The following is a 24,097-nucleotide window of genomic DNA, read 5'->3' on the forward strand; positions in this document are numbered from 1 at the left end:
GATTAGATTAGATTAGATTATGAAGCTTTAATTTGACCAATTTGATTGAAGAGGCAAAACATTACAACAAAAAAAGTGCACATTTATAAAATAATGCAAAAATTTACATATTTTTTAAATCTTCTTCCCTTTCAATGAAATTAAATGAAAATATTCAAAAATTTAAATTTTTACTTGATTAGAATTTATTTTAAGATTAAGCTTACGTTTGGAGCTTTGATAACAATTTTCGTTTCAAATTATTATTCTGAATAACTGGTAATAAATAATAATGAATAACTCTGTAACGCTCCACACAAAAATTAAAAATTTGAAGGGAAATTTGGTTACGAGGGGGCAGTGGGTCCAACAATCCATTTGTTGCGTTACATAATAAAAGAATGCTCCCTCACATCAAAATAAATGATATTTCTTTTCTCGTTGGAAGGAATGCGTGAAATTTTCCGATTTTTTCGAAAACAACATTTTGAATTTTTTTGAATCAAGACTTACATTTTAAAAGGGCCAAACATTCAATATTACGCCTAACCTTAAAAAAAAAATGTCAGAAATGGTCACTCATGGTCACTATTTTTAAAAATCGTAAAACTGCAAATTTTTCGTTAAAATCAAACTTTCGGTGGCTATATCTTGAAAACGGAGCCCTTTATCAAAAAATCTGTAAAGTACTTTTCGATTGCAAATTCAATTCTAAATAAAAAATTGAGGTAAATTTTTTTTTTGGTTTACAATTTCGATTTTTTCCAAAAATCACATTTTTTTCAAAAAATCATAACTCGGCGTCAGATTTTTGACCATACTTCTCTATAGCTCAAAAGTTGCGGGTTTTTGTCCCCTAAAACATATCAAAAAATCTCGAAAATATAAAAATACGTGTTTTGGGAAATTGAGTTTTTGTGAAAAAATGTTTATAACAAATCGGCAAATTGTTTTCCGTGTACCTGTTTTTTTTTCTCAATAGTGCTCAACAATACCTTCAACTTTGCTCAAGACACCAAATTGATCAGAAAATTCACTCAAAAGTTACAGCTGTTTGAATATTTACGTACCATTTTTGTATGGACAGCTGCCAAAATTGTATGGAGACTTGTATGGGTGAACCAATGACACAAAATAGTTTCTTTGGTCATAGGGAAGGACCCCACAAGGTTTGAGCCAAATAAAAAAATACAAAAAATAAAAATGGTCGGAAGCGGCCGATTTCTAATCTAATCTAATCTAATCTGATCGAACACAAGCGCAGCCAGTCCGAAGAAAGCATCCTGGAACAACTTGTGGTAAGATTACGCCTCAAGTCCTTTCGGAAGCGGCCGATTTCGTAGAGAATTGCTCAACTACTCTTTAAAAATAACAATTGGAAAACATATTTCAAAAACATGTTTTTCAAACTTCTTTTATTTTTCAAGGAACTGCTCATGCTCAAAAGTATGCAAAAACAACACAAAAACAAAAGAAAAACCCGTTTCTTCAAATATTTCAAAGAAAAAAAGAGCGCCAAAACAAATAGAAATATTTTTAAAACTTATTTATTTTCAAAGAACTGAACACATTTCAAAGAATGATGCCTTAATGATTCGTTGAAAATCCAATTTATTTTCAAAGAACTTCTAATGTTTTCGATAGTGCAAAAACTTAAAGAAATAAATAAAAACCTTTTCAATAATCCTGTTCAGAACTGTTCATGTTTGAATAAATGTTAAAATTTACCAAAACATTTTGTCATTTTTTTACGTTTGGCAATAATGATCTTCGGCTAAATGACCAACAGTTTTTAAGAAAACCTGTTTAATAATGTTTTCATAATAACAGTTAAACAACCAACTTTCAAAACATTTAAAAATTGGATGAATGAAAACTACTTCTGGCACTTGTAATGAATTTTTAATTTTGCTAAAAAATCTTTAACCTATCAAAGTCATGTATGCGGTATAAAAATATTCACAAACATTTTCTTTAAAGTATCGTCAACTGGGGCGAAACGGGAGTACAGTTTGAATAGGGACAGCAGTTTTTAGAGCAGTTAAAAGTTGAAAATTTAGAAAACTATTCTGTCCCAATTCGCCCCATGAGTCCCGTTTTGCCTCAGATGATGGTACTCATTTTCAATATTTCACGAGAAAATGTAAACTCACAAAAATAATAAAAAAAGAACTGATGATGTTTGAAGTAATTCAAACATAATTCTTTAAAAATTAACTTCGATGCTCTAATCATAATAAAAACATAGATTCTATGATTCCGTGTGTTCTCTTGTACTACAGTCAAGACTCGATTATCCGAAGACCTCGGAAAAATTTCACTTCGGATAATCGAATCACGAAAAGATTTTTTTTTCCTTTTATTATTTTTGATTGTCAGGCTTAAGTATGACCCCTAAACAGCAAGCTGAGAAAAACGCATTTGAAGTTTGTCTCACACAAACTGATAACCGCTCCCACTGTGCGCTGTTGTGAAACGTTGTTGAATCCAGTGCATTTTAAACTCGTTGATATCGAAGTACATCCGCGCCCGCAGCCTCCGGAAATCGTCTCAGCAGAACACCGAGTGTCCGCTCCGACCGCCTACGCGTTATACAGTTCCACCGTGACCAATTCGGACCGTCCTGGGTGTCGCCGTTTCTCCTGATTGTTTTTGATAGACGCCGTAGACGCAGTCATTTTCTGCTGTAAATTGAACCGGTTCATGGTTGTAGCATCTCACGCACACTATTACGACGTTCCGCGGCTCGTCATGTCTGTGTGCAACACTTCACCGATCGTAAGCGAAATCAAAACAAACCCGGTAAAGCGCGGTCGATCCGATGACGATTCGGACGATGGAACTCCAAAACCGGTGACCCTGGAAGACCTGATGGATGCTATGACCAAGCAGTTTAAGCTCACCCAAGAGCGAATTGATGCAGTAAATACAACGATCACCGAGAAAATCGAATCTGTGAAGGCTGAGCTCGACGACAAGCTTGATGCTGTTTCGCGCGACATCGCCAGCTTCAAAGATGAGTGTGCTGCAAGATTCACGGTGAACGAAGGTGCTCTCCAAACGCTGAACGAACAAGTCGACGGAATTAGCCAGGAAATCGGAGGTCTTGAGAAGCGGAACGAGTTGATCGTGAGTGGTGTTCCGTTTTTGCCGGAAGAAAATCTTGCTGCGTATTTCAAGGCGATGTGGAAGCATGTTGGCCTCGAAGAAACTCAAATACCACCCGTTGACGTTCGGCGACTCAACACATCCAACTCCAGCGAGAAAAACGGTTTGATAATGCTGCAGTTCGCCCTGAGGAACCACCGGGACGATTTCTACAGTGGATACCTGCAGAAATGTAGCCTGCAGTTATCACACCTGGGGATCGACTCAACACGCCGAGTCTTCGTGAGTGAGAACCTGACGTTTGCGGCGCGCCAAATTAAGCGAGCTGCACTGCGACTGAAGGAGGCTGGCAAATTGTCGTCTGTCTTCACGAAGTTGGGCATCGTTTTCGTGAAACGACGTAAAGATCAACAAGCTGTGGCCATATCAACCGAGAGTCAACTGTCCAGTTTTCTTTAAAAGAACTTGTGATATTCTATCCTATATTCGACTTTTTTTTTCACAAAAACTGATTTAAAACTTTATTATTAACGATAAATCTTAATTGTATCTGTGACGTGAACCGTAATGTAAGACAATTTAATGTAATATTCTCTGTAAAATCGAAATGTAGCAAATTAAAAAAGGTTTCCTTTACGCTACAAGAAATAAACAAACAAACAAACAAACAAACACAAAGGCTACGTGTTAAGTTTTCACGAAAAAAGTGGATTTCCTGCTGATTTCTAGAACAAAGTACTGGATGTTATAGGCTCTTTTGGAAGAGCACACGATTTTGAACCAAACTGCATCATTAACTCAAAAGTGATGAAAATGCATATGGGACATTTATGCGATCATGGGCAGTAAACTACGTTAAAGTAATTTAGAGTTTTCAAACCCAAGATGGCGGCCAAAATGGCGGAAATTGAATTTTGGAAAAATGCTTTTTTATATTTTATAAGCGATCAACTATTCAAATTGAATCTATGACATTTCCCCGAAACCCATATTACCGAAGGGACATTTCCCCGAATGCCACTTCCCCGAAAAGACACTTCCCCTAATAGTCATTTCCCCGAATTCCATTTACCCGAATTTCCCATTTTCCCTAATCGTCCACATCCCCGAATGCCATTTTCCCGAATGGGCCACAATCCCGAATGCCACTTACCCGATTAGTCATATCCCTGAATAGTCATTTCCCTAAATGCCATTTCCCCGAACGCGGTCAAGCGGAAATGCCCGGTGCCCGGAGCGCGCGCGCTCTTGGGCACCGGGCATTTCCGCTTGACCGCGTTCGGGGAAATAGCATTTTAAAAGAAAAAAAATGATGACAATTTTTATCACATCAAACAACATATTTAAAGGTTCGTATTGGCCTTGAATGATCAACTTTCTTTTTGGCTTCAATCAGAACAGACGTAGCATTTTAGGGGGATTCAATTCAAATTCAAGTACAATGAATATTGTTACAGACTGTTTTTTATACATATATTCTCGAAACAAATACTTTTTTCTTATAGACATGATAATAATAATGCAATAGAAGTTTTGTTATTTATTATGATTCAAAAAACATATCGTGCGATTTTCGTAGTACAGAACCCCGTACACAGTGATTATTTTATTCACATTGCTGGTTTGGGATTTGGCGAAAAGTATAATCAACAAAAACTTTAAATGAAATTTGTACCAGCCTTATGTACCTATTTGTCCGATTTTTGGGTTCTTTGACAAAATTCGAAAAAAGGCAAATTTCCTTGCAAATTTCTCAAAAACAACATCTAATTATGCGGTTGAATACAAATGTTAATTGAACAAAAAAAATCTACTACAGTCCAGACTTGATTATCCGAAGGCTTCGGAAAAATTTCACTTCGGATAATCGAAACTTCGGATAATAGAATCACGAAAAAAAATTTGGTTGATGCCTAATTTTTTATTGTCGAGCGTATGTCCCCTAAACTACGGTAAAGTGATTTAGAACTTTTAAATCCAAGGCCAATATGGCGGTGTTGAAATATTGAAAAAAAGCATTTTATTATTTAATAGACAATCAACTATTCAAATTTGACTAAAATGGGGTCGAGTACTCAAATTTGATGTTTAAAACAAGTAAAAGAAAAAAACGAAAAAAAAATTGTTCTTGATTCGATTATTCGAAGTCCCATACAAACCATCGGATAATCGAACTTCGGATAATCGAAACTTCGGATAATCGAGGCTTCAGATAATCGAGTCTGGACTGTAATTGGGTCCTAAAATTAAGCTTAAATTTGTGATATTATTGTTCACAACGATAAGGCTTATTTTTCTGAGTACAATGACCCTTTGAACGACCGCAAAGGATTTAAAATGGATTTGTAATTCAATTTTTAAAAATTCGCTTCTCGGCCCTTCTTGGCAGAAAAGCTTCTACTTGACAGCTCGTTCCAAGGGGACCATTGTTGATCCATCGGAAAAATGTTGTCTTGTCAATATTTTTTTTTTGCATAAAAATGAAAAAAAAACGTTATCAGAAATGGTTTTTAATCATGTTTCTTACCGTTGTTCATAAAAATTGACAAAGCACTTTACTACTCAATTTACAACATTTAACCAACAGCATACCCGAAAAACCCGAAAGACCGAGCCACGTAGCCCAGTGGTAACGCTTCCGCCTCGTAAGCGGTAGATCGGGGTTCAAATCCCGGCTCGGACCAACACAACTGGTGATCTTTTCCCTTCTGGAATCGATTGCTTAGTAAAGGGAAGGTAGTGTATCGTCACAAACTGGACCTTATCACGACACCTTAGGGAGGCGACCTATGGAATGTTAACATTAACCTTAACATGTTAACATTAAGTTGAGAATGAAACTGCCACTGAATCCGCTTTGTAAATGCCGGCCCCGATACTCTTCAAGGGTGTTCCCCTCAGGAACTGGGAAAGATTTACTTTATACCCGAAAAAGCTGTTTGTTCGGTAAAATTGAGAAAGAAAATAACTGTTAGTCATGGAAAAAGGCTTTAGCGAAAATGATGATTAGGGGATATGAAAATTTAAATTTAAATAAACGGCAATTGGCGTAAGTGTCACTTCGGGGAAATGGCATTCGGGAAAATGGCCGATTAGGGGAAATGGCATTCGGGGATATAGCCGATTAGGGGAAATGATATTCGGGGAAATGGCATTCGGGGATGTGGCTGATTAGGGGAAGTGGTATTCGGGGATGTGACCAATTAGGGGAAATGATTTTCGGGGAAATGGCATTCGGGGAAATGTCATTCGGGGAAATGAGCTAGACCCATTCAAATTTAACTAAAATGGGGTCGCTGAACTCGAATTTTATGTTTAAAATAAGAAAATGAAAGAACACAAAAAAAATATTTTTCGTGATTCTTTTATCCTAAGTCCCATACAAATTTTCGGATAATCGAACTTCGGACAATCGAGGCTTCGGATAATCGAGTCTATACTGTATCAAGATAGGAATTGCAGCAATCTTAAAAAAAAGAGAGCACACCGGTATCGTTATGTAATCAAAGAAACTGTTTTCCATAAGGAATTCGTCGAATTATTTTATAAGTTGATAATATTAAATGTTTGTGAATTTGGGAACATATTTTTTGATCGATTTAGATATTTTCAAATTATGTCATGTCATCACAATGTCATTTTTTAGGAATTGTTTTTCTATGAAGATTTACATATTAACAAGTTCACTCATCATTCATCACGCGTCTTTCCCTTATTTTAAATTTATAGCCACAATTTCACTCATGAGCTAAATATTAACTCAAATTTCAAATTCCCCTCCCCGCAAAATGACATCCATCGAAGCGCGTTCAGATTTGTCACATTTCAATTTCATCCCCCCAAAAAAGGGCTACCTTTTTAAATCCAAGCAAGCATAAATTCAGCTGGGAGAGGAGAAAATCGCGTGCGATATTGTAACAAACTCATTACACATGTGCTACACCACCATTTCTCATATTTTCAGTCATGCTGTTGGTGGTTTTGTAGTGGTGGAGTACTTCTGGCAAAATTCCACCCCACACGACACACCCTAGCAAGATGAATGAACGGTGACGACATCTTTCTCAAAGGGAAGAAAATTGGAAAAAAGTTTAATTTTATCTGGGAATTTAAAGAATTTTTGATTTCATTTTAATTTGTGTAAATTTTCTATGCATTTTAAAAAAAGTCCATTGCTTTAAGTGAGAAAGAAAATGCAAAATTAAAAACAAACAAGATTATTTTTTTTCCAGTGCAGACACTCATAAAATTTGTGACGCAAAAAGTTGGAAATCTCTTTTTAGGCACAAACATACAAAAAAATAAAGATATTACTTTTCTTTTCCCCCGACTTTGGGGAAAAATATGCATAAAAATGGCAAAGCCCACGGAGAAGAAGTAAGTCGTCCTTGCGTCCTTGAATTATGAGACTTGGATGAGACTTGGCGCGAGAAAAAAAAACTCACACAGTGTTGGGAGTTGAGTTGAGCCGTTAAGATCTGACGGCTTTACAGAGTGTGGTGTCTCCGTCGAGAGGGAGAGAGTGATGCGAAAGCTTTTCGGCAGTTAGTAAACGAAATGATGAATTATTAACTTGCTGTGCTTGAAATAGGAAAAGTTTGCTAAACGACTGTGACGGATTGTAGAGGAGTGGGCGAAATTTTCATGGCGATGTCTTGAAGCATTCGAGATTCAGATTTAATTTCCAACATTAAGATTCTAATTAAGACATGAAGGAAATCCCCAATACAGTCCAAAAAAAAAACATTCCATTACACCATATTTGGGCACCGAAAACGAAATCCACAAAAAAAACTTCTGCCAAAAGGTCAGCAGGATACGATGGCTTCATGTGTATGACCTCGGCCACTCTGGCTGGCTGGCTGGATGGCGCCACCCAGCCCGGGACAATGTCCACTGATGCTGGAGAGCAAAGTCCCTCGGCGAGATGAGCTCCGGATGCTGCTGGTGCTGGTGCTGCTGTGTACAAGAATGTCCTTAATTAGCTGGGGCAGCTTCACAGCTTGGCTTGGTGTGGTCAGAGCACGGAGGGTTTAAACATATTTTTTTCAATAATTACTAAAATCATCAAAAGTCGTCAGAAAAAATCATCAAAAATAGACAAAAGACATCAGGCAACAGACAACAAACAATACACAACGGACGACAGACGACAGAGCAAAATCTCTCTGAACGAGATGACCTTGATAGGTTTAAGATTTTTCCGCAAAATGAAGAGTACAAATTAAATACGTACATAATGGTTTGGAATCATTCTGACCGTGGTATAAAAGTGTTCAAAGTACGCTTAGAAGAAGTTTTCATAACATTTTGAAAAGTTTAAGAGGTGAGTTAACTATAATTAAGAAAATGTTGATAAATAGCATTATTTTAATCTTCTGAAAGTATCATGATTTTCTCAATGAACATGATTTTGAATCGGAAAATGGAATGCATTTTCGGATTCTTTGGACAATTTTCCACTAGGAGAAGATAAAATAAGTTTGTAAATAATTGATATTATGTGTTTTTAAACATAATTAAAAAAAATCCCAATTTATAGACATTTTTAGTAGAACAAATGTCATATAAAATGTGAAAACTTTTGATTCTTGCTTCGATTTTAGTTTAGAGTGCAATATGATTCGATAATTTTATAAACAAAACTAGTTTTAACGAGTTTTAGGGAAAATTTTGACTTTTTAACAATTTTACCTAAAATTTTGTTAAAAAGCTTCCCAAGTAACCATCCAGCACTAACAGAAATCATAAATGTGCTGTTTGTCAGCATTCTACAGCTAATCAGTCATAAAACAGCTAGGATGATAACAAATCAGCTCTAAAACAACTGCTGTAGTATTAGCTGATATGCAGCAGTTTTAATGCTGCTCCTAGCAACACTGCTGCATTTTTCCCCATTTCACTGGCAACACTGTTGAGGAGTGAAGGAGAGAGAACGAAATAAACAAAAAAAAATATCTCTTGCTCGCTCATTCCTTCAATGAGTACGACCAAAACAAACCAGCGGAGAAAACGGCTGTCAGTCGATGGCTGAGATTCATCGTAGGTTGTTTATGCTTCCGATGTTTTTATTCTTTGAGAAGAATATTAATGACTGGTTGAACAACTTCTTCGTTCAAAACCTGTATTTTGTGGGTGTTTGCGAGCACCTTTTCTTTGTGGAAAACTAAATGATCTCTTCTAAAGGATAGATTTTTGCAGGTTGCATTTTCTCGGCCACTATGGTGACAACTGGCTTTGAAGTGTTTTTTTTTCTCTTGCGATTCCCGGCGGTACTGGAGGAATCTGCCGTCTTCGATGCCCACCTCAGTAAATAGGGGGATGGCGTCGCTATTTTTAGACCACGTTTTCCACTTTTTCTCATCGAAACAGACAACTTTATCGACTTCATTTTGCTGGGCGAGATAGGGCGCTGTCTATTTTTAGACGATGACTCAGCACTTTTCCACTCTTGCGCTTAAAAAAAACCAGGTGGCATCACGATGTAACGCCACGTCCCTATTCCCAATTTGAGTCCCGCAATCAAGCTGGCAAAGTACTAGCAATTGTAGGTGTCAAACGAGCCATGCTAAACCATCTCCACATTGGCCGTGCGGGATCAGGCTCGAAAATTTTCACTCATCAGCGGCAATATCTCCTGGCATCGAATCTTCGACATCTCAATTTCAAACAAAAAATCGGCTCCTCCCCAGTGGTTCAGCTTCATCGGTAATGCAGTTGTGTACAAAACGAAAATAGATCGGAAGAGGGGGAGATGAAAGAGAGGGAGAGAGCAACATTTTTGCTTCTCCCAATTTTTTGACGTTTTGTGCAGGGTTGGATCAACAACAGTAGAGGCCAGCTGGAAATCAGAAATATAAAGTCCAAAACCGGTTGCATATCAGCTGTAAAAGCGCATTTAGTGCAGATGTCAAAACAACTTAGCTGTAACCCACAGCTGGTAAAGCGCTTGTAGTGCTGCAATCTGACTTGTTTTAGTGCTGTTTGGTTACTTGGGTTATAAACTTAGTTAACTATTTATAAACATTGATGACTATCAAAGTCACCCCGGAATTCAAAATAAGAATTTTCAATGCAACTAAACAGTAAAAAATAATGTAAATTTGGAAGGTGTAATTTTGGAAGGTTGAATATTACCTCTTAAATGTTGTAATTTTACCTCAATTTAGACTGAAAATGTGGCATTACACCAGAAAAGTGGTAAAATAACACATTTTTTCTGACATAAAAGATGTACTCCTTCCTAGATGTAATATTACCATGATTTTTTTTCTGTGTATTTTTTTAAACACTATTGAAAAAACTTTTTATCAAAAACAGTTCATGCACCTTGTGTGGCCTACCCTGGTACATGTTTAAAAAATAGTAATCTTAAGACAAACCTTACCAGTTGGAAAATATTTCAAAAATAAATTGAAATTTTATCAATGTCACCCCGGTTTACGGTACATCAAATGCCAACTTTTCAGAAATTTCCAGAACGGGCAAAAAAACTTTGACCGAGTATGAACTTTTGAATCAATACGGAATTTTTCAAAAAATCGAAATATTGGTCGCAAAATTCTTTTAACTGTTCGATGTAAAATATAATTTGCAATCAAAAAGTACTTTGGTGAAATTTTGATAAATTGCACCGTTTTCAAGTTATAGCCATTTCTAGGTAACTTTTTTGAAAATAGTCGCAGTTATTCATTTTTTTTTAATTAGTGGCCATGTTTACCCACCTTTGAAAAAAATACTTTTGGAAAGCTGAGAAAATTCTCTATACTTTACGTTTTTGAATTTGTTGATTCGACCCTTAGTTGCTGAGATATTGCCATGCCAAGATTTAAAAACAGGCAAATTGATTTTTTCTAAGTCTCACTCAAACAACCCTTTTCTAATGTCGATATCTCAGCAACTAATGGTCCGATTTTCATTGTTAAAATATCAAAGATTCGTGAAATTTTCCGATCTTTTCGAAAACAATACTTTCAATTTTCTTAAATCAAGACTGACATTTCAAAAAGACGTAATATTGAGTGTTTGGCCCTTTTGAAATGTTAGTCTTGATTTAAAAAAAATTGAAAATATTTTTTTTCAAAAAGATAGGAAATTTCACGAAAGTTTCAAATTTCAACATTGAAAATCGGACCATTAGTTGCTGAGATATCGACATTAGAAAATAGTGGGTTTCATAAAAAATAGAATTCCTTTTTTTCTTCTCAGCTTTTCAAAAATATTTTTTTTCTAATTTAAAAAAATAAATAACTGCGACTATTTTTAAAAAAGTTACCTAAATGTATCTGTAACTTGAAGACGGTGCAATTTATCAAAATTTTACTGAAATACTTTTTGATTAGAAATTCGATTTCACATCGAAAAATTAAGTTGACATTTTTTTGCGAATAATATTTCGATTTTTTGAAAAAATCTGTATTGATTCAAAAATTTATAACTCTGTCAATGATTTTTTGTCCGTTCTAGAAATTTCTGAAAAGTTGGCATTTGATGTCCCCTAAAACATATCAGAATATAAAAAAATTAAAAATAGTTTTTTTTTTGCAATTCAAATTTTTGTGATAAAAAGTGAAATTTAAAAAATCACCAAAAAATGTTTTACCGTGTATCATTTTTTTTTTCAGTGTACTCCTTATATCAGTATTAGTCATTATCCTTACAACTTTGCCGAAGACACCAAATCGATCAAAAAATTCATTCAAAAGATACAGATTTTTGAATTTTCATTTATAATTTTTTATGGACAGCTGGCAAATTTGTATGTAAAATTATATGGACCAATTAATTATGCAAAATCGCTTCTTTGGGCACACAGAAGGCACAAAAAATGTTTCGGCTGGATTTAAAAAAATAAAATTAAAAAAGACCGATTTCGTAGAGGATTGCTCAAAAGACAAAAGACAACAGAAATTTTATACTTTTTATCCTTCGACTGTCGCTGTAGAAAAAAAAAACAAAAAAACCTTAGATTTTTTTGAAAAAAGACATTTAATTTCCCTCCGTGTCCGTTCTCACTTTCATTACATCCGATGTCGGTCCAGAGAGATGAGAGGCTGTGTTAACCGGCTGGCCGGCTCATCCTCAACCACCAGCCATCGCATTAGCCTGCTAAACCGAGCTCATCAGTTAATTAGATGTGCCCGTCCTTAAAGTTTGGTCCGGTTCCCGACCCAGAGGGAAAATGTTTAGGAATTTCCCGTTACTAAGCCCCCCCAAATTTAAATTTCGCCTTTTAATCATTCCCGGTGTTTTTAAATATACATATATTTAATTAAAAGTAATCCCGCTCGTTGAACTCCGAACTCGAGTGACATTTGCGCCACAGAGAAGTTCAAGTGGCCACTTCTGCCGGACAGAACATCCCTCCCCGGGGGGAGAAACGGTTCATGGCGGTGGTCAACCGCACAGAAAAGTGGCGCGCCCTGGATGGAAATCACGTACTATCATCGTTGCTGACTTGGTCAAAAGTTGAGGTTGGGACGGAAAAACCACTCACTTGAAACAAGTTCAGCTCGAGAGAGAGAGAGAGTGAGAGCTTTCAGTTTGGACAAGCTGACGACTTTATCAGCATCAGGGGGGTAATTTTTTTATAAGGAAATGTTTTGCACAAAATTTCGTGTATCGACAATCTGGTGTGGCTGTGTGGTTTGGGGTTGAACTCGCTGCGGGAAAGTACCAAACCGGAAATATGTGCAAATTTATGCTGATTTTGGGGTTCCGACGAGTGTTCTGGAACTTTTTTCTGTCAAATTAAAGCATAGAAACATAGGTCACCAGATATTGCTCCAACATCGTCAATAAAAAGCAAGGATGCTTTTTGGTAAAGAGTACTCTAGAAGTGTTTTTTTTTTGTATATAATTTTCGAATTGGCGCTGTTTGTTAAAAAAAAGTTTTTTGTCCTTTTGAACTAAATTATTGTAACTTAAAAATCATAAACTAACATTTATATGTATGCAACAAAGTCCATCACAACAAATTGCCAAGCCAAATTAGCTGACCCAGTTTACAAGATAAACTCAAGATATCTTTTTCTCGAAACAAAGACCACCCAGCCCAAGTCCGAGCAAATTTTCCCTCCTCACTTCACAACTGACCTGGTGCAACAATTTTTCGAGCTAAACTAACTTCCAGTGAAACTTAATCCACTTTTTCGGGTTCGGAAGTCCTTTCCTCATCAAGTTTACTGCCCCCGCCAAGTCTATCCAATGGTCGACCAGGGAATTGTCCCAGGACACGAAAACGAATGCAACTTTCAACACCTGCGCGTCGCCACCCGTGTCCCTGCAAAAACTGGGCCAAACTTGGCAAATAAGACTCGAGGGGGTGGTTCTCTATCCACCCTACTCCCTTCCTCCTCCCCTCCCCAGCAGGTGTCATTTCATTTGTTTTGCGAGCAAAGTGTTTTCCTCCCCCCCCCCTCGCCCTCGAGCGAAAAGAGTCTCGACTGCAAATGTTCAGTTTCAGTTTCCGACTTGATGTATATGAGAAATGTCTGTCTGAGTTCTCTAACCTCCCATCGCACCTCATCCTCAGCAAAAAGAGTCGAAAAGTGTAAGTTTAATTGCGAAGAGTTCACCCGCCCGGAAAAGCCACCGAGGATAGTGGGAGGAAATTAGGTGGTCAAAATCATTTATTTTAAATTTTGATCGATTTAAAAAATTGTGTTGTATTTTGAATTTTAAAATTCAAAAATACATATTTTGGTCAAACTCAGGGGCTTGAAGCTCACTGTGCAAGTTAATCGTATCAATTCTATCTGAGTTGCACCATCTAGAGCTCGCAAGTTAGAACATAACTGTTTGCACTGTATTTTGCACATAACCAGGGACGTTATGATACACTTTTCAAATTGCGTTAAAAATAGTTACGAAAGTTTTAGTAATAAAACTAAATTTCTATTTTTATAAATATAAGCAATTCGAAATTTTAAATGAAATGGCTATTCCCAAAACCTTTATTACATTATTACAGTTATGAAACTGTGAAAAATTTGCAAAATATCAAAATATAGAAGTTATTTTTTCATTCAATTCACTTTGATTCATTAAGTTAAATTTCAGCAATGCGTTTACTTTTAACAAACCACTTTGTCAATTTTGTAATAATGTTGAAATCAAATCGTGAGACACAACGTTGACGTCTATTTATTTTTATCGATTTGTTATTCAATGTTGTTCAATTGAATTCAAATTTACGCTATTTTATTTCATTGCTTTCTAATTCATTTAATTTTATTTGTGTTTTTTCAAATTTATTTCAGCTAATTTTCTTTCATTTAATTTATGTTTTTTTATTTTCAACACTGAACAATGTTTTTAAATTGTATCCATTTTTGTTTAATTTCAACAAATTTTGTGCAACTTAGTTTTTTCTTCAATTTAATTCAGCTTTCTTAAGGGGTTACATACATGTAGAAAATCACAAAATTTCATATTACAGAAAATTTATTGAATCCACTAAAAAGATGATTTTCAATCACTCCTGAAACTTTCATGAAGATATTACATGATTAAACTGAGTTACTGACGATTTTAAGCTCAACATTTTGCCGTGCGCAAAGCGGACTGTCAAACTTTTTGAGCGTTTTTCTCGAAACACCGAGTTGATTTTCGGGTGCCACGATATCTCAAGATAGGATGAACCAAATTAGCTGCAATTTGGGGTGAAGACTACCAAGACAAATCCCGTGTGCATGACGAAGCCCGATTTTTAAATTTTGCTATTTAAAAAAATACAAAATTTAAAAACTAACGATTTTTTATATGAAAATTACAAAAAATATTTTTATCTTTTTTTTAAATTAAGTTTTTGAAAATCGGCCTTCGTCATGCACACAGGACCGGTTTAACGAGTCTTCACCAAAATTTTTAGCCGATTTTGTTAAGGCAGTGTTGAGATATCGTGGCACCCGTTTTTTGAAACTACTAACTTCAAATAGCTATATCTCGGCAACGATACAACCAAATGTCTTCGAATTAGTTTTGATAATAGATGAAAATGTATATTTTAATGCCACAGATTTTAAATAAAATTAAGTGTGTGCTCACAACAACCTCTGACTTTTTTGTCGATTTACATGTATGTTACCCCTTAAGTTTGCTCAATCTTATTCAATTCAACTTTTTTATATTTCAACATTTTCTTTCAATATTTTACAATTTTGTTAATTTTTTTTAATTTTTTTTTACATTTTAATCATTTTGTTCCATTTTATTCTAACTTTTAGTGCTTCATTTTTCAATTGTAATCAATTTGACAATTTTTTTTATTTTTAATTTTTTTATGATTTTTCTCAAATTTTCTTGATTTTTAAATTTTATTTTCGTAATTTTTTTGTCTTGGGTTTCTTTATATTTTAAAAAAAAAAAACTTAAATTTTCTGAAATTTTCCAAAAATTTCTGATTTTTTTTAAATTTTCCTTAATTTTTTTTAAATTTTCTTAAATTTTCTAAAATTTTCTTAAATTTTTTTAAATTTTCTTAAATTTTCTTAAATTTTCTTAAATTTTCTTAAATTTTTTTAAATTTTCTAAATTTTTTTTAAATTTTTTTTAAATTTTCTTAAATTTTCTTAAATTTCTTACATTTTCTTATATTTTCTTAAATTTTCTTAAATTTTCTTAAATTTTCTTAAATTTTCTTAAATTTTCTTAAATTTTCTTAAATTTTCTTAAATTTTCTGAAATTTTCTGAAATTTTCTTAAATTTTCTTAAATTTTCTTAAATTTTCTTAAATTTTCTTAAATTTTCTTAAATTTTCTTAAATTTTCTTAAATTTTCTTAAATTTTCTTAAATTTTCTTAAATTTTCTTAAATTTTTTTAAATTTTCTTATTTTTTTTTAAATTTTTTTAAATCTTCTTAAATTTTCTTAAATTTTCTTTAATTTTTTTAAAATTTCTTACATTTTCTTATATTTTCTTAAATTTTCTTAAATTTTCTTTAATTTTCTTTAATTTTCTTAAATTTTCTTAAATTTTCTTAAATTTTTTTAAATTTTCTTAAATTTTCTTAAATTTTCTTAATTTTTTTTAAATTTTCTTAAATTTTCTTAAATTTCTTAAATTTTCTTAAATTTTCGTAAATTTTCTTACATTTTCTTTAATTTTTTTTTTTTTTGTTTGACCTTGAACCTCTGGGACCATGTTTGTCACTCAAAAATTTGCCAAAATATTGTTGTCGAGATGAATTCACAAACCCTAAAAAGCATTTTAAAGGAAAAAGTTTTATCTACAAATTTGTTATAAAAAAAGCGTTTAAGAAGTAAGAGATTTCTCTACAGATTATATATTTTTTAAAGATCGGTCCACCTAAAAGGCCAATTAAAAATCCGTACCAAAAATCAAAAACATTAAAATTTTGAATGAAAAACACAATTTTCACCGATAGAAAATTTAAATATTTATAGATTCTGATTCAGGCCGGTAAAACATAACTTTCTACGTATGAATCTCCGATGGGGTATCTCGGTTTATAATATTTTGTTCCAGCCACGCCGTGAGACGTGTTGGTGAAAATTTCAGCAAATGCATAATAGTTATAAGGCCGTTGCAAATATTTTTCAAAGGTTTTTTTTCGGAAATGTGCATCGAAAATTTACTAAAATTCAAGTATTTTTGAATAAACTCGAAAATGCTTAATCGTGATTTTTTACAGAGGGGAAAGCTTTTTACATTAATATGCTGATTGCATTTCAATTTCCATTGAAATTTTGAAGTTTTTTGAAAAAAAATCAACATTGAAATTTTTGTTTCAAATTTTATTAAGTTTTATTCAAACTTGCAATTTTTCGTTCTCTTGGCAATTCCATTGTTAGAAAATCCAATTAATTGAAAACTTATTTAGGTTATAAGAAATTGTGAACAGATTATCAACCAACAAAATTTTATCCAGCTGATTAAAAAAAACAATGTTTTTGTTTATTACACCATCTTAGACTTCATCGCAGAGACTGAATACCTAAAAACTAATTAGCAATTTTATTCAAGGGCTGGGGACATAAGAGAAGTCCAAACTGTGAGATTTCCAAAAAGTCAGAATGTAATTATAGAAGCCATGTAAAAAGCGATAACATCGATTTCTAGAATCTAAGTTCAATCTAACCCTCGAAACATCTCTGTCGAACTCCAATACCATCAACAATGATGATGCACTAAACATGATGAACATTGTAATGCTGCCGGCTGTGACAAACAAGACTCCAAAAGCATCATTTCAAACTCCTACCGACTCAGTAATCTTCCAGCCGCCTTCCAGGAGTGACAATTTCTGGTCCCGATTTCTAACCCAACGTTTTTTCTCTCTCTTCCCATTGCAATGTTCCAACCCCTGCAGCTGGTCGGGGGTGAGTTCGACATGGAGCTGAACTTTGTCGTGCAGGACGCCCAGAACGTGAAACACATGCTCGAGCTGCTGGACCACTGTCCGGCGAACCTGCAGGCCGAGGTGTGGAGCGTGTTCATCGCGATCCTGAAGAAGAGCGTCCGCAACCTGCAGGCCTGCACCGAGATCGGGCTGATCGAGCACGTGCTGCAGCGGCTCCAGCGGGCGGAACCCATCGTGGCTGGTGAGTTTTTGACATTTGGTCGTATTTAGAGGTAGAACTTCAACTTGTCCTTTTTTCAACCCCCTTCGCAAAGATCTCCTCATCGAAATGCTGGGCGTGCTGGCCAGCTACAGTATCACGGTCAAGGAGCTGAAGCTGCTGTTCGGCGCGATGAAGGCCATCAACGGTAAGTGGCCCCGGCACTCGGCCAAGCTGCTCAACGTGCTCAAGCAGATGCCCCACCGGAACGGGCCGGACGTGTTCTTTAGCTTTCCGGGCCGGAAGGGGTCGGCCGTGGTGCTGCCGCCGCTGGCCAAGTGGCCTTACGAGAGCGGGTTCACCTTTACCACCTGGTTCCGGCTCGATCCGATCAACTCGGTCAACATCGAGCGCGAGAAGCCGTACCTGTACTGGTGAGTAATGAATGATTCATTCAATCCCGAGGATATTTTGAATTGGTTTGGCCCTTATCTAACCCTATTTCTCTCCCCTGACCCACCCAGCTTCAAAACGTCCAAGGGCGTCGGCTACACGGCCCACTTTGTCGGCAACTGCCTGGTGCTGACGTCGATGAAGGTCAAGGGGAAGGGCTTTCAGCACTGCGTCAAGTACGAGTTCCAGCCGCGCAAGTGGTACATGATCGCGATCGTGTACATCTACAACCGGTGGACCAAGAGTGAGATCAAGTGCCTGGTTAACGGCCAGCTCGCCTCCAGCACGGAGATGGCCTGGTTCGTGTCGACGAATGATGTTAGTATTGGGATTTTCGGTTTTCTTTTTTGAGGTTAGGATTTTAAAAATTATCTCTCCTCCAGCCATTCGACAAGTGCTACATCGGAGCAACGCCGGAACTGGACGAGGAGCGGGTGTTTTGCGGGCAGATGGCCGCGATCTACCTGTTCAACGAGGCACTGACCACGCAACAGATCTGCGCCATGCACCGGCTCGGTCCCGGCTACAAGGTAAGTGTACGCTCCACCACCGTCGACTCTCGCGTAACTCCCCTCTCCCCCTTTCTCCCGGCAGTCCCAGTTCCGGTTCGACAACGAGTGCTACCTGAACCTGCCGGACAACCACAAGCGGGTGAGTTACGAGGCGCTGCTGCAATACGCGGCCGCTTCCTCGTCCGGGGCCGGAATCGGTGGAGCAGGAGGAGGTGCCGCCGCCGGAATAACCTCGTCCCTTTCCCCGACGCCCCCCGCCCCGATCGAGTCCAACATCCACCGGAGTCTGGTCACGGCGGCGGCGGCAGCGGCCTCCAGCTCCAGTAGTTCCTCGCTGGCCTCGTCATCGTCGTCGGCCCTGGCCAACGTCGGTGCCGCCGGGGGGCCCGGTTCGGGTGGTGTCCCCGGCGGTGCCGGCGCCGGAGCCGGCTCTGGACCGCTAGACGCTTCCGGCGAATCGTTTGATTTTCTATCTGTAAGCATGCTTTTTGAGTTTCTTTTAGTTTTATTCTTTTCGTTTGTAAGTCCCTTAGTTTTAAGGTTATGTTCATCTTTTGATGTAATGTTGTCCACACTGAAAAAAAACACCCACGCAATGAAATGTATTGTATCATTCGATGTGAACGAGCAGGTTTGTGAAGTCTCTTTTAGTTGTGAAAAGTTTGTTAAATATTACGTAAGTTAAGTTACGTAAAACACAGCACTTTTTTTTTATTCGCATTCGAAATTTTTGTTGTTTTTATTGTTTGTTACAAAATTAATTAATAAACCTTTAACCCTGGAGCAACATTTGAAAAGAACGCAGATGGTTGACAGCTTGAACTAGTCTGTAATTTCCGAGACAAAAGCGTCATTTTCTCATGTTTGTCCAGAACTTCTAAATACTTTTGAACTCTCGAAAAAAAAGCAATCAAATAATTATTTTCATGAATTTCTCAGTCGATTCCCTCAACGTTACCAAATTTGATAAGTTTTACTTTCTTAACAAATATCGATTTGATTGAGCTAGCTTCTCGTAAACAAGGCTAAGCGGGTTTTTCTAGTCGTCAAAATAGTTAGCACGAAACTTGGATTTTATAAGGAGATTTTCAGAAAAGTGGAAATTTCACGATTTTTCGAGCAAATTTCACCAGGTTTTTTTTTCTGTAGGGTTGGTGAGCATGACAAATTGAACCGAAAAATTTATTTTTCTGAAAAAATATTTTTGTTTTTAAAGTATTTCGGTTAAGTTTGGCATGATTAACAACCCTACAGAAAAAAGTCTGATGAAATTTGCCCGGAAAATGGTGAAATTTCCACTTTTCTGATGTTCTCCATTTAAAATCCTGCTTTCGTGCTAACTATTTTGACAGCTGGAAAACCCGCCTTACCTTACTTATCTACATCCCTTGGTCATAAACCGCTTTTTGGCGTTCCGAGGAAAAAGCGTTTTAATGTTTAAACTTGAATAAACAAAAAATACAGCGCCTAATGTAAACAATAACAAACTGTACTTTCCCGAAAAAAATGATGCGCGGGGGAAAAATCCTGTTTTTTATTTGACTTTTTATGACAAAAAGTTGAATTCCCAAAATAAGTATTTTTGTAATTTTCGATTTTTTTAATTGGTTTTAGAAAGCTTAAAATGCATCTTTTGCGCTAGAAAAATGATCAGATTTTTTAATTTTAAAATACTTTATAAGGCCGATGCAAATATTTAAAAAAGTTTTTGTCCCTCGGCCCTGGCCGAGGTCAAGGGGGGGGGGGCAAAAAAATAAAAAAATATAAAAATTTAAATAACAAGCCATAGTCTTCACATTTGAATGAAAAAAGTGTTTTAAAATGCATTTTACACTAGTTCAGTTGTTTTGCAATCATTAGTTTTCAAAAAATCTAAGATCTGACAAAAACAAAAATTGTATCGAAAAAAAAGATTTTGCATCGAAAATTTTCAAAAAAAATTTAAGATTTTTTAATAAACCCAAACATGCTAAAAATGATTTTAAACGCAGGAGAATGTATTTAAATTTGATTTCAGCTGGTTGCACTTGAATTTTCATTGAAATTTTGAAGTTTATTGTAAAAATATTTTTTTTGCCCCCTGATTTTTCGGGCCAATTTTGAAGGGGGGGGGGGGGGGGGGGGTGACAAAAACTTTTAAAAATATTTGTACCAGCCTAAAGGAAATGTACCAGTGCAAAAAATATTTTCCAAAAGCTGAGAAAAAATCCTTCCACTTTTTTTAACATTGTTTATAAGACTGCTGGTTGCTAAGAAACAGCCTCAGTAATTAATTTTTTAAGATTTTTTTTTCTCAGTGTCATGTAGTTAGCTCTAATTTTAAACTTGCGTTTTTTCAGAACATATTGGTTCGATTTTCAATTTCTATTAGCGATTTTTTTGTGAAGTCTGGCTAAACATATGAAATTGTCCAAAATATGTTTTTCAGCTCATTCTGAAGTTAGCTATTGAATCTAAAATTTCAAAATTATTTTTTATGAAAAGAGCGGATTTTTTTCAAGGTATCATTTTATAACATTGAAAGTTGAATCAAAAGTTTCTTAAAATAGCGCGAGTTGAAAAATGAGGGACGACGTTAAATTTTGATGGGAATGTTGAGCAATGAAAAAAAATGTATTTCCCCTATAAAGCGGGCCCAATTCATAACTTAATTAAAATAAATAAATTTCTAATGTGACAAGGGATTTTTTAATTTAATGTTTATAAAAATAATAAAACCAGTTATTTTTGTGACGGGGACTGTGAAAACCACATTTGCTATATTTTTATTAGGGATTACTTCAGTTTTTAAACATTACTTTTTAAGTTATTTTAAGTAGATTTTAGTTCAATTATAAAAGCTTTTATATTGCAGTAGTAATCGTTGAATGTTGTGCTAACTGTACTTAGATTTTTATAAAAAAAATTAAAAAAAACATCAATAACATAAATTTGCAAACCTCTCCCTTCAGGTCCTTTACGACGGCAAGCTGTCCAGCGCGATCGTGTTCATGTACAACCCGGTCGCCACCGACGGCCAGCTCTGTCTGCAGTCGGCCCCGAAGGGCAATCTGTCCTTCTTCGTACACACCCCGCACTCGCTGATGTTGCAGGTAATTTTGGCTCATTTTATTCGAGAAAATTATTGTTTTGACATAAAAAAAAACGTTTTTTCGAAGGACGTGAAAGCGGTCGTAACCCACTCGATCCACTGCACGCTCAACTCGATCGGTGGAATCCAGGTGCTATTTCCGCTGTTCTCCCAGCTGGACATGCCCTACGAGGGCACGGACGTTAAGAAGGATCCCACGCTGTGGTAAGTCCAACTCATAAGTCTCGTCGAATGCATTTTACGTGTGAATTTGTTTCAGTGCAAAACTGCTTGGGTTCATCTGCGAGCTCGTCGAAAGCTCACAAACCGTTCAACAGCACATGATTCAGGTGGGAAACGACTTTGAAAGAAGCTTGTTCGGCTAACCTAACCTCAAAACAAATCTGATTTCCCCCCCTCTCAGAATCGTGGCTTTCTGGTGATTTCCTTTATGCTGCAACGGTCCTCCCGAGATCACCTCACGTCCGAGGTGCTGGGTTCGTTCCTCAGCCTGACCAAGTATCTGGTTACGTGTCTGTCGGCCAACTCGGACCTGCTGCTGAAACAGGTACGTGTCCTGGGTGGGGAAAGGGTCCACAGTTCGTACTTTTAGGTCTCTTCGCACACACCGAATAGAGCTGCTAGAGTGTCCACCCCACCCCTTCTTGATCACCCCTTGAAGAGTTTGTAATGAAAAGTGAGAGATAGCAATTAGAGGACATCTGCCCGTAGGGATCGGTTGTGTTTTTGAAGCGCTAGGGTTGTTCCACTTTCAAGCACCACTAGAAACTCTCTATCGCTGTTTTATCTCTCCTTAGCGCGGTTTTGTGAGTGCGAGTTTTAGCGACATCCTAGAGGGAACGTCAACACACTGGTAGAAATTTACACACTTACCTTCGAAGCACTGTTGAGAGAAAAGAATCAAGATCTAACACTTGGGACACAATGATCACTAGATAAAAGTAGTTTCTTTATCAGCACACTTACGCTTCCAACTCCTCAGTTGATCAGGTTTGAATAAAAGAAACCCTTACTTGAAGAAAACTGTAAATATTCTGCTGAAAATTAGAAATTTAAAACAGTGTCCTAATATGGTAATCGTATGTTTGTCTCACAGGATTATAAAAAAAAATGTATATTTTGGCTATTTTCCCAATTGGATTTTTTTTTATTAGAATTTTTAAGGAAAGATCATAGCTTCTTGATCCAGATATCGTACTCTTCGACTTTTGGAGATTTTTTAATGTTTTTTTTTGCAAATTTTATTTAAAACAAATCATTAAACAATTTGTTAAAAGCTGAACATGTGATTATGGGGCGTGTATTTTTTTTATTTTTTTTCTGGAATCCCATTTATAAAAGAAACAATGAAGTGTGAAAATTGGCTGTATTTTGTAAAATTTTGAAAACAAACTCAATTTTATGAAGGAATATTTGAATTTTAAACTAATTATTTGGCCTTGTTTTCGATTTTTTAGTTCATTACATTGTGATTCAACCTTACAAAATAATGTCGAAAAGCTGAGGAAATGTTGTAATTTAAAACTGATGCAAAATTATGATTTTTTAAACAAAAAAAATTAAAAAAAAATGGTATACTGAATATCATAACTTTACAAATATTTATAATATATTAAAGTCAATTGTCTTTCGTAAAATCAAATATAAATTTTAATTTTGAAAAACATCTTGTTTTTTCATTTAAAAAGCATTAAAAATTGCAATATCCCAACATTTATTGAGAGATGCCTCGTAGCATAATAAATCAAAATAGGCAAATAAACGCATTTTAAAAATTTAACTTTTAGCACATGCAAACAGACGTAATTCGCTAAAGAATCCAATCAATAATTTTACAGTCATTTAGAATGATCAGGATAATAAAAAAGACCGCTCCCGCGTTAGACAGTTGCATGACACTGTTTGCACGTACACTATTATACATTTCGTGTGGTGGTCGTGTTCACAACTAGATTGCACTAGTGAAAAGTGATTGATGATTTTTTTATTTAATTGTTCAAAGAAAGTCTGTTTGTCTGTGGTAAAAAGTGAAACAAGAACGGGTATTTTTTTGAGAATGTTATCAAAAATAATAAAGTAAAAACTTCAAATAAAATTAAACATTGAAAATCATATATTAAAAAAAAAACAAAAGTTTAGATAAGAAAATTTGGATTTGATTTGGATTTTTGTCTTATTTTTTGTTTTTTTTTAATCAAATTTTAGTTGTGCTACCTCATTTTAGTCATATTTGATTTCCTGTTACATTACCAAAAGCATTTCAATCATACTTGATCACCGCCATGTCGGCCGCCATCTTGGATTTATACTATGCAAATCACTTTTTAGAGCATTGAATTCTATTTGAGCTCAACGACTCAAAATAAGAAAATTTTTGAAATTTCGAAACAAATAGTATCGCAAAATGTTTTATGCATCATTGCAAATATA

General features: G+C 35.6%; 1 protein-coding gene and 1 long non-coding RNA gene across 21 annotated transcripts in view; both read left to right on the forward strand.

The window, feature by feature from the left end:
- The window catches only part of LOC120413005 (neurobeachin), a 283,022-nt gene that overhangs the window by 183,682 nt on the left and 75,243 nt on the right, over positions 1 to 24,097 (forward strand). For 15 of the 20 annotated variants that reach the window (XM_039573657.2, XM_039573665.2, XM_039573692.2 and 12 more), the window contains exons 2-10: positions 17,422 to 17,653; positions 17,727 to 18,045; positions 18,136 to 18,382; positions 18,448 to 18,594; positions 18,659 to 19,051; positions 21,528 to 21,668; positions 21,735 to 21,871; positions 21,927 to 21,996; positions 22,071 to 22,214. In XM_039573657.2, the coding sequence (XP_039429591.1) occupies positions 17,422 to 17,653; positions 17,727 to 18,045; positions 18,136 to 18,382; positions 18,448 to 18,594; positions 18,659 to 19,051; positions 21,528 to 21,668; positions 21,735 to 21,871; positions 21,927 to 21,996; positions 22,071 to 22,214 (1,830 nt within the window). The remainder of the gene's footprint in view (positions 1 to 17,421; positions 17,654 to 17,726; positions 18,046 to 18,135; positions 18,383 to 18,447; positions 18,595 to 18,658; positions 19,052 to 21,527; positions 21,669 to 21,734; positions 21,872 to 21,926; positions 21,997 to 22,070; positions 22,215 to 24,097) is intronic. The other 5 variants (XM_039573707.2, XM_039573715.2, XM_039573792.2 and 2 more) reach the window with 1 other exon arrangement.
- On the forward strand, positions 4,348 to 6,926 carry LOC128092457 (uncharacterized). The gene is made up of 2 exons (XR_008211790.1): positions 4,348 to 5,780; positions 5,870 to 6,926. It is a non-coding gene; the product is annotated as an uncharacterized LOC128092457 (long non-coding RNA).

This window comes from Culex pipiens, chromosome 1 (genome assembly GCF_016801865.2).
Source record: "Culex pipiens pallens isolate TS chromosome 1, TS_CPP_V2, whole genome shotgun sequence".
Taxonomy (NCBI): domain Eukaryota; kingdom Metazoa; phylum Arthropoda; class Insecta; order Diptera; family Culicidae; genus Culex; species Culex pipiens.